At 37.3% G+C, this 10807-nt stretch overlaps 1 protein-coding gene across 1 annotated transcript; it reads right to left on the reverse strand.

Annotated features, from left to right (window-relative positions):
- Positions 1 to 2975: 2975 nt before the first annotated feature.
- On the reverse strand, positions 2976 to 7954 carry echdc3 (enoyl CoA hydratase domain containing 3). Its single transcript, XM_049474356.1, has 5 exons — positions 7287 to 7954; positions 5478 to 5599; positions 5275 to 5372; positions 4947 to 5147; positions 2976 to 3558 (listed from the first exon to the last, which is right to left on the reverse strand). The coding sequence occupies exons 1-5, from the start codon at positions 7400 to 7402 to the stop codon at positions 3226 to 3228; spliced, it is 870 nt and encodes a 289-aa protein (XP_049330313.1). The 5' UTR covers positions 7403 to 7954; the 3' UTR covers positions 2976 to 3225.
- Between the last annotated feature and the right edge of the window lie 2853 nt (positions 7955 to 10807).

Here is a 10807-nt window from a genome sequence, read left to right on the forward strand (position 1 = left end):
CAGCGCGATAACTGACCTGTTTATAATGTAATCCCAGCAGTGACTCATGCTCTAAACGGCTGCTGTTAGCTGATTGGGCTGAAAGATGAACTGTAGAGAGCTGTATTATTCGGTTACAAAAATCTTTATTTCATACACAGAAGAACTTAAAAATTTTAAAAACGCTCCAGACTGGCTGAGCTGAGCCCTGTAGCCCGTGGCTGGGCTGTAGCTCTGACTCAGTAAAGACTGCGGACTTGTGGTGCTGCTGCTGCAGCTCCCACTAGTGGTTGGATGAGGAACTGCTAAATCTGAGGAAATGCTATGTTCTTAACAGCTCACAATTTTTGATTTTATATTTATTAAGCCTTATTTCAGTTAATAATTTCAAAGTTAATATAACTTGATGTCATTTCTATTCACTTGAATAGTTTGGTTCTTGATTGATGGAGTTTTTGGATTTCATGACATGACAAATTAAAAGGATTTATGTTAATAGAGCAACAAGCAAACATTTTTTCCATGCAACTGTAATATTTGATTGAATAAATAATATATTGAGAGTTATTTAACATTAAGGAGTAATTACATTCATTTACATATATTACATTTGGTTACATTTTATTACATTTATAAGTTACATCTGGCCCTCGGAGGACAGCCAATATGCCAATGTGGCCCTCGGCCAAAATGAGTTTGACACCCCTGGTTTAGAGGAACCAGATATACAGACCCGTAAATGCGGCCTGCCATGCCACATTTGAACAGCTGTACATTTCTGAAAACTTAATAAACCTCCCTGATAGCAAGATATGTTGTAGAGGACGTTAAGTTAAGTATTGCAGGATTTTCTTTCAACCAATAGGTTACAGGGGCTGACGCAAAAGTGTTGAAGAATGTACAAAATGTAGGTTTTTTTTGTGAAATAAGCAGCTTAAAGTAGAGATAAGTAAGGGGAAAAAAGTTTGGCCGAAAAACACTTGGCCTTCTGTTCGCGCCGGACATTCCTCCCTGCAACCCATGGGTTGCAAAACTAAAAAGAATATGTATAAAAGTGAAAAAAAAAATTCCAATGCCTGATTGCACAAAGAGCCTAATGGCAAGCCACATGCTGTGCAGTGCTGTTAAAAGCGAGGAAAAGGTATATGCAATCCATGGGTTGCAGAGCTAATCTCTCAGTCTTGAAATGTCTAAGCAGAAGTACTCTGAACAGACTAGAATAGACTAGATCTTGCTGCTTATATTTTGTTGGGCAATTGAATGACATTGGTGCCTGAAACCTCACATGCATAATCTTTAAGAATGTGATTGGATCCAAAGCCCTACTTGACTCGGTTAAAGATGATCAATATGAATTGGTTGTTCACCCTGTGCTGCGACTCTGTACTACCTAGCTTTGAAAACACAACGTCAACAAGTGGAGCGAAGTTTCCAGTGAAGTGAGTTTTGGCAAACTGTTATGTTGAGGTGGCAGTAACTTAAGAAGTATCTTAGTTTTTTTTTTAATCAAGGAATCCATAAAGTAACTAAGTTACTTTTTAAAGGGGTAATCAGTAATCAGATTACTTTTTAAAGTAACTATACTATCACTGGTGATATTGTTAGTTATTATGTATGAGTAGCAAAGGTCATTATTTATTTTTATTTAGAAAATGCAATATATATATATATATATATATTAATATTTATATAACATATAAATATATATTATTTGTATCTTTACTGATTTTTACAAATTTAGGATATAAGCACTATACTGAAATCAGTCATATAATGTTGCCAGGCTGAACATCGGCTGTTTAGTTAATGATTTTCTATGCCATTTTGGATTGATTCAAAACACGTTTTGGCTGGGCACCAATGTAACAATCTGGCAACCATGATGGCTTGTTGACTGCAGTTCGTTCCTCTTGTCGGTTGCTTAGAAATAAGGCTCACAATGCATGGTCCACATTTAGCTCATATGTTGAGATGCCATGTGTAGTTTTGGGAATTTTACAGTGCCTTCAAAATCACATTTAAATTCAACTTTTTCACTCATTAGTGCCCTAAAGCCTATATGGTGTTTCATTTCAGTCACTGCCTAATATAAAACAAACTTCTAATTAAACTTTTTTTGTGTAAAAATTCATGTGTGCAGTGAATTGTGGGTATGTGTGTGATGTATCCAAGTTGCGAGCTTCCACTTACTTTTCATTGTATGTATATTTGTCACTCTTTTTGCAATAAACGTTCCTGGATGTCTATAGTGTAAGTTATTGTGTGTATTGTGTATACTGTACAGTTATTTGTATATTCTATTTTATTTTATTATTCTCCGCACAGTAGTGGGAACCTGCACCCAAGATTTTCACTCACATGTACATCTGTACGTGACAATAAAAAGCTTGAATCTTGATTCAAATTACTCCAAATGTTGACTCTTTTTCTCAGCTGCACATAAAGGACCCTTCACTTCACCTTGACTAGTACAGCCTTCTATGATGTGCCCGAAAAATGCAGCCCACTTCAGCTGCAGCCTAAACTTTGATACATACCTGTTAACTACAAACTTGCACTCTGGACATTATGTTGCTGCTACTTTCCTGCTCTTCTTTATATTTTGTGTATTTATTTTGGTATCTATTTTATTATTATATTTATCTTTATATTATATTTAAAATTGCTCTTGGGTGTAACTGGACCATTAGAACACAGGTTCGTTCCACCTCATATACAACATGTGATGTAAATGACAGTAAAGTCATGAATCCTTGAATGGTTGAATAAGGTGTGTTGAGAGAAAAAAAGTAATAAATGTGCAGGGCCATGTGCACCAGAACCATGCTTAAGAAACACTGTTTTACAGATCACTGGGACTAATTTTAAAAGTAAATGACCGATTTAACAGATTTACTAAGAACATAATCATGTTTTTTTCTATTTTATTTGTCCGTTGAATTGGTGTTAGATCAAGACCTCACTCAGTAGAAAACAACTGCAGGTTTTAACAATGATCTACTAATAAATATTTATTTGTCTTTTTTAAATCAATAACAAAAACTTTAATCATTTGAGATATTTGCATAAATGTAGCTGGCGTAGTGCTTGAATTTACTTTGAACTTCCTTTGCAGATGCTGTTGTTCCAAACCTCCCATCAGCAAATACTGTCCACGATTTAAATGTCTTGTAAGATTGATGTACTTAAGTTATCAAATTGTGATTTTCAGGACCAGCTGTGTAAATGTACTTTTGGCAAGAGATGTCAGTCATGGGCTTTCTCATCGCTGTTGGTCCACACAGGCCTGCGCTTTTCTATAAAAGCTCTGATGCCCTCCTGCCCATCACGCAGAGACAGATTGTCCACCATGACGGCAGTGGCAGTGGCGTATGCTACATCTCTTGGTTGCGCCATCTGCCGCTGGAATGTCGCTTTTCCCATAGCCACCACTGGCCGGCTAGACTCGCACACTCTTCGTGCAATGCCCAACGTCTCCTCCTCCAAGTGAGCTTCACTCACGACCTTGCTCACTAGTCCGTGTAGCAAAGCTTCATGTGCTGTGATTGGTCGACCTGTGAACAACATCTCCATTGCAACCTGGGATAGACACAACAAGGTACAGGATTTAGTCGTGCACACACTTGATCAGCGTTATCACAATCCTGGTCATGAAACTGACTCACACAGCAGGATTTCTTGTTTAGCTAATTAAGCTTAAGCTTAGTCTTAAATCATCATCCTGATGGTTTATACATCTTTTACAATCAGAATATGTATAAAACAGTAGAGACCTACGCTTGAGTAAAAGTATCCTCTCAATAAAGTGCCCTCCTGAAAAGTGACTTCAGTTTTTAATGTACTAAAGTATTGCAAGTATTGATTTGGAAAATGTAGTACTGAAAAACCTGACGTAAAAGTAAACTTCTGTGTGGTGTAGCTATAACAAAGGAGTAAAAAGTTAGCAGAGTGAAAGGCAGAATGGGAGCAATGTGGTTTCATAAGATCAGCTTGATCATTTGATTCTCTCAATGATGAGGGGCTGGTGAGAGTGCAGAGCTCATTCAAAATATATAGTGAAGTAAAGGTGGAAGAAGGAGAAAAAAAATAATAATCCAGTAGATACAGATACAGCATTTTAGTAGTTAAGTACAGTAGTGGAGTAGTTCTACTTCCTTGCTAAAGATCTCTGGTTACAATGTATAATACACTTCTAAATTGCTCTGGGAACATAATCCAAAATCCAGAGCATAAGCAGAAAATCATGGTTTGTAATTCTAATTTGTAGTTCTTACTAGGTCACTTGTGGCATTAGCACTGCTTTTTACTGCACTGCACTGCATGTACGTCACTATCTAAACCAGACTTTTTTTTTTTTAGTATTTAAATTTTATTTTGAAAAGAAAAAGATTACAAGGATTTTACATTTTCACATCCCATCAGAGAAAACCTCTTGTACATTAATACAAAGCATTTCCCTATACTTCAAGCTAAACCAGACTTAACACAAGAACACTTTATACCAATTTAACATAATTACATAATAACGTAATTTTTTACCATTTACCAAAATTAGACTACAAAAAAAATAAAAATAAAAAAATAAATTACCAACATACACCATTGGGCAGTCATATGGACCTCTGAAATTATAAGACAGACAGCATACATGTATTTATGTTTAAAACACACTCAATTTGAACATTTGTTTTATGTTAAACTTAAAATCCACATTAATAAGAAAATTCCCAGTGCTGCCCACAATGAAATAACTTCACTGCTTCAACATGATGAGCCTGCGTCTTTCTTTCTCTCAAAACATTAACAAAGTGAAATTATCAATTGTAATTTAATTCTGTGCCTTTCAGCAGCCCTCTGGATTTCTGAGACCTCCAGAATCTCAGTTGACTGATGGGTCTTCCACTAATGATACAACTTGTTCACTTTCAGGGGGCAGCTCTATTTGACTCAACAGAAACACTGCTCACCTTTCTGGGTACAGCTCTTCCGAGGGCCACTCCTGGCGTGGAGCAGAACAGACCCACATTGACTCCAGGTGTTGCAAAAGTTGACTTGTCTGTTGCCACAGCAATGTCACAACTGGCAACCAGCTGGCATCCTGCTGCTGTGGCAATACCATTCACCATGGCAATCACAGGTACTGGGGCATCCTGGATCGCAGCCATTACCTTCAACAACAGTGACATCATGAGAAATGAGAAGGTTCTAGGCATTTTAAAGCTGATAAATATATAGATCTCAAGTATATTCCTTTTCAAAAAGACAAATTGGTAACTGGGTTACTTGTGTTCAAACCTCTGAGCAAGCCTGGAACACACTGGTGTGATATTCTCTGCCTTGTGCTGAGGTCAGCTCCTTGAGATCGTGACCAGAAGAGAAAACAGGTCCCTGAGCTACAGAGAGAGAGAAACTTTAATTTATGAATTAATTTATAAAGCCCAGAGAAAGGGTTCCAGTCTTAAGAAAATCCATCTTGAACTTTGACAAAAATGGAATACCTGATATTATGATGACTCTGAGGTTGTTGTTGTCAAGATCGGTCAGGATGTCCTCTCGCAGAGAGTTCAGCATGGCCAGAGACAGGGCATTTCTCTTCTTAGGGTTATTCAAAATGATTCTCCTAAAATGAGAACATGCAGATATGATCAGAACATTCTGGTAGACTAACAAGACTATCACTGCACACTTCTGACATTTGTGTTGTAACAGTATAATTTTCTAGACATATTGTAAATACCGTTAGTGCTTAAATATTACAGAAAAATTTTATACATCATGACGGTAAGCATATTAAGTTCTGTTTAACTGGACGTAAATCATCAAATATACATACACTGCAGAAATGTATGCAATAAAACTAACTTCTGTCTCTTTCTGTAAGTGCAACTGATGAGCTAGAAGACTGGTTTCCTTCCATTAAAAGTTTGCTTCACTTTTTTAACAGCATTTATTTTGGATTAGGGTCAGTACTTTGATTTGGACTTTCCAAAACATTCACTTCTTTCTTCTCTAACAATTCTTTGGCAAAATGTTTTGCGTGCTTAGGGTCATTGTCTTGCTGCAGAACCCACAGTCTCTTGGGATTCAGCTCACGGACAGCGATTTATTTTTTAATTCATGCAGAAATATAATAGAATGTAGGAAGGGTTTACAAAATATCAAGACCTATAGTAAGTATGTGAAAACTAGGGGTGTGTGCTATATTGCTAACGTACATTATAATATCACAAACATATTTTACAATTGTTATCTCAAAACTACCCTGTAATATTGTGATATTACATCATGGGCCGTCAGGGTACAGCTTTTTAGCTTTTTGTAGCAAAAGAAAAATTCCCACTGTTCTCATTTTCTTTTAAATTATTAATTTACTAGAGGCAGAATATGTATGTACAGTAACATTTATTTTACTTCAATCCTGGATATATGGCGTGAATTCTTAGTATCGAGAAGTTGGAGCATTGTCTTCTGTTACCATCTGGTAAAAATCTCAATCAGGGATGTGCCATATTCTATTGCAATTAATGTAATTACCACATAAACAACTAATTTTGTTGCAGCAATGTTTTTTTATTTATTATATATTTTCTTAAAAATCAATATTTTCACATATCGCCGGGACCATCCATATCACAAAAATACCCTTTAATATCTTGATATTATTTTTAGCGAAACCCTTAGTGAAACACATTAAATAATTGTTTTTAAATATGGGCAAGCACTGTAAAATAAAATAAAAAAAACATATTAAATTTGTGGAAGTAGTACATTTTTAAAATTAATAAAAAAAAATCTCCAACAATATTGTTATTGCAAAAATATTGCATGTTGTGATATTATTTTAGTGGAAACAATTAACATTTTTAATATGGGAGAGCACTTTTCATGTGTCAACATATAATTGTGAAAATATAGTGTATCATTGTAATTATTGTGGCAATATATACAGGTAACAGAATCTTATGAAATACATAGAAAAGTATTTCTAAAAATATATAATGAGTTCTAAAGGTCTCTAAAAGTGTATTAATGTGAACAATCACGAAAATGAGCCACCTTTCCATGAAATGCACTTATGCCACAGAGATTTATGAAATGATTATACAGAAGTACCAGCAGGGTGATCATTAACACCCGAGAATCACCAGACAGCAGCTACAGCACATAGACTAAAACTTACATTAAAATAACAATGTCTGTAAAGGACAGTGTGTGATGTGTGTGGTGTGTAGTTACAGGTCTAGAGTGTGTTTGTGAACTTGGTGTTAAAGTGTGAGGGTCGCTCTGAGGGCTGAACTGTACTGCACCTGATTCCGTCCTCCTGCTCTCTGATGGTTAAAGAGCTCACAGCTCGGGTCGAGCCGCTGGACAGAAGCCTGCGGACACAAAACCTGACCAACCCAGAAGCGACCAACCGAGACATGTTCACCACAGCGCTGTACTGTCTCTCCAAGGGTTGCCAGGTCCACCATAAATGTCCAGAAAGTCAGTCTAAAACCCGCCCTTCAGAAGCTTAAACTAGACCAAAGTATCTGTCTATAACAAATTTGAAGTCAAACAACTCAAAACAACGAGTGAACAACTTAGTATGTTGTTTATGGGGGATTTATTAACAGTATTGTTAGTTTTATTTACCATGCCATTAATAATATACAACGTTAGATCTATCTACCTATCTATCTGTCTATCTGTCTGTCTGTCTGTCTGTCTACTTTCTTATCATGCTGTCCATTATGCCGTTATGTTCTACTGGTTCTTATTTGTCGAAGTCAGTATTGAAAGATTCGTTTTAGTGTCGACTTCTACACGCTTGCCCTCCGTGTTCACGTAACATCCATTTTTTTGCGCCCGCGGTAATTTTTAAAAGTAGCCTAAAAACACACCCTACCACCCCTGAATTTCCACCTACGACTGGATTTTCAAACAAGCCCAATTTCACTTGATAACCGCGTACCTGGCAACTCTAAACCCACCGACACAGTAAAACAGGACAGAGGAAGAACAGCGGCCCCGCGGACACACTTCAAAATAAAAGACCTTGATGCACTAACACTGAAAAGTGTCTCACTTTCCTCTCAGCCTCAGTATATTAAGAGCATTATACAGGATTCTGCTTCCACCACGCAGTTCCTGTAGATTTATCGTAAAGATCATGATTTTCTTTATTAATCCTGTTTTTTTTTTTTTTGTTCAGAAAACTTTCTGGAGAGAGAAGTGTTTTTTGACTAGAGAAACAGCACCACCCTTCTGTCCAGAAGGAGGCACTTATTTTTGTCCTATATTTTATTTATTGGTTATACGGTTATATTTACCATTGTTTATTTTGAGGGTAGGCATTATATTTTCTTTTCTTTTCCTCTTTATTAGTCTTTATTTGTGTGTTGGCTGTATTTATATGCTAGTTACAGTGCCTTGCAAAATTCGGCTTCGGCTTTTCAATCTTTTGCCACATTTCAGAATTCAAACATAAAGATATGAAATTGTATTTTTTGTGAAGAATCAACAACACAAAAAAAAATCCAAAACATAAAGCAAAATCTACAATGGAAAGGTTCACAAATAAACGTATCTAGGTGTTAGAATGGCCAAGTCAAAGTCTAGACCTGAATCCAATCGAGAATCTGTGGAAGGAGCTGAAAACTGCTGTTCACAAACGCTCTCCATCCAACCTCACTGCAAGGAAGAATGGGCAAAAAATTCAGTCTCTCGATGTGCAAAACTGATAGAGACATACCCCAAGCGACTTGCAGCTGTAATCGCAGCAAAAGAAGTCGCTACAAAGTATTAATGCAAGGGGGCCGAAAAATATTGCATACCCCACTTTTACTACCCCAGTTTTTTTACTTCTAAAAATGCTTAAAATATCTAATTTTTTTTTCCACTTTACGATTATGTCCCACTTGTTGTTGATTCTTCACAAAAAATAAAATTCAATATCTTTATGTTTGAAGCCTGAAATGTGGCAAAAGTTTGAAAAGTTCAAGGGAATACTTTTGCAAAGCACTGTAGATCTTAATGGAAGAACTTAAATGGCTGAAATGAAAATGCAAATAGCTATTTGACTTTTTTCTCACATGTGAAAATATCATGACAAAATTAACAAACACAATTCTACATTGGCCATAACTTTGAGGCGCATGTCATGGTTCACAGTATGTTTGATTTTGTTATAGTTTATATAACACACACACAAATTTTGTGTTGCAATAATTAGTTTTGTGTTCCAATTAGAGATGGAACGATCGATCGGCAGTGTATCGGTTTCGGACGATTTTTAGCCAAAATACGGTATCGGCGATCGACCGATATTCCTCTGATTTTAGCCGATCTGATTCAGGAGTTTAGGGTTAAGCAGTGCTGCGTGTGGATGGCTGGAGAAACTGTTCGCTCACAGGAAGCTGCAGTTCCTCACCCAACCACTAGTCGGAGCTGAAGCAGCAGCAGCACAAGCCCCGCTCTCTCCTCACTCAGTCACAGAGCTACAGCCCAGCCACGGGCTACAGGCAAAGCTCAGTCAGTCTGGAGCGTTTTTACAGTTTCTGCAGTTCATATGTAGGACTAATGCGCTTCGCAGTGAAAAGAAAAAGGTTTAAACCACAATAACAGGATAATACCACAGCAAACAGCTAACCTCAGGAGCGCTCACAAGCTTAGCAGCAAACAGCCGCATCAATCACGAAGCTAGTTAGCTCACAAGCTAACAACAGCAGGGGACTATAGTCAGTGTTTTTAGAGCTGAGTATGGATATTTTTTTGCTCCTCACTGCAGTTTCTGTGTGCTCACACTCCAGCTCCTTCACTCCGTATCGGTTTATACTGGACGCGCTAAGGAAGCCGCAGTTCCGCTCAGATAAAATTAAAGGCACGTTGGTCAGTTAGCGCGCTGCTCACCTTAGAATGTTTAGAACTGCGCGGTTTAGTGAACACGGCTGCCAGGTAAGACTGTAGAAGGCTACTAAAGACTATTAAAGTCTATTAGAGGTTATTGAAAGGGATATTGGGGACAGAAATTAATGAAGGCTGGTTAGATAAGCGATTCACGTCCTCGCTGTGGAGAACACACAGTGCTGTCACGGTTTCGTAAAATAAAAAAAAGTCTTATTCTGTGTTGTACTGTTTATTAACGTCATTAAAATAAACAATAAAATATAAAAATTCTGGTGTCTTATAAATATTTGCACATAACCTATATATCTCCTGAAAAGCGTTTATTGTGGTCAGTAAAAGTCTTGTGTTTATTTACTATCAGTGTAAATTACCAGTGTTTGCTTAGGCGTAGATGTAATTAGGGGAATCTGTACCAGGTTTGTCTGGCACCTGTGTGGCATTAATGTGGCATTTGGCCCCGCCCAAGATCGGTATCGGCGATCGGCCGATCGGAATCGGCCCCAAAAACACTGATCGGTCCATCTCTAGTTCCAATAATTAGTGCTAAAGGCATTTAAACTGAGAAAACGACAAGGGTACCCAAATTTATCAACCTGCCTAGGTGGAAGGGTGATCATCCAACATCCTGACCTAACTAACACTCTTTTCCTTGAATGCAATCAAAACCCCACTGCAATGTTCTTGTAAAAAGCTTATTTGGGCAGAAGAGTTACTTTAGCAAAAGCAGATTATACTCAGTTTACACATAAAACCTAAAATATGTTTGTATGCAGTTGTAGGCCCATTCTGAGCTTAGATTTAGAATGCAAATCATCTCCTACAAGGCCTGTTGAACTAGTTGCAATGTGTGCAGCCCTAACCAACCACAAGAGGGAGGCCTATACCTTTCCCCTCTAAGTGTGTCTGACACTCTAAGTGTGTCTGATCGGCTGCATTAGTT

This window comes from Astyanax mexicanus, chromosome 2, assembly GCF_023375975.1.
Source record: "Astyanax mexicanus isolate ESR-SI-001 chromosome 2, AstMex3_surface, whole genome shotgun sequence".
Lineage (NCBI taxonomy): Eukaryota > Metazoa > Chordata > Actinopteri > Characiformes > Acestrorhamphidae > Astyanax > Astyanax mexicanus.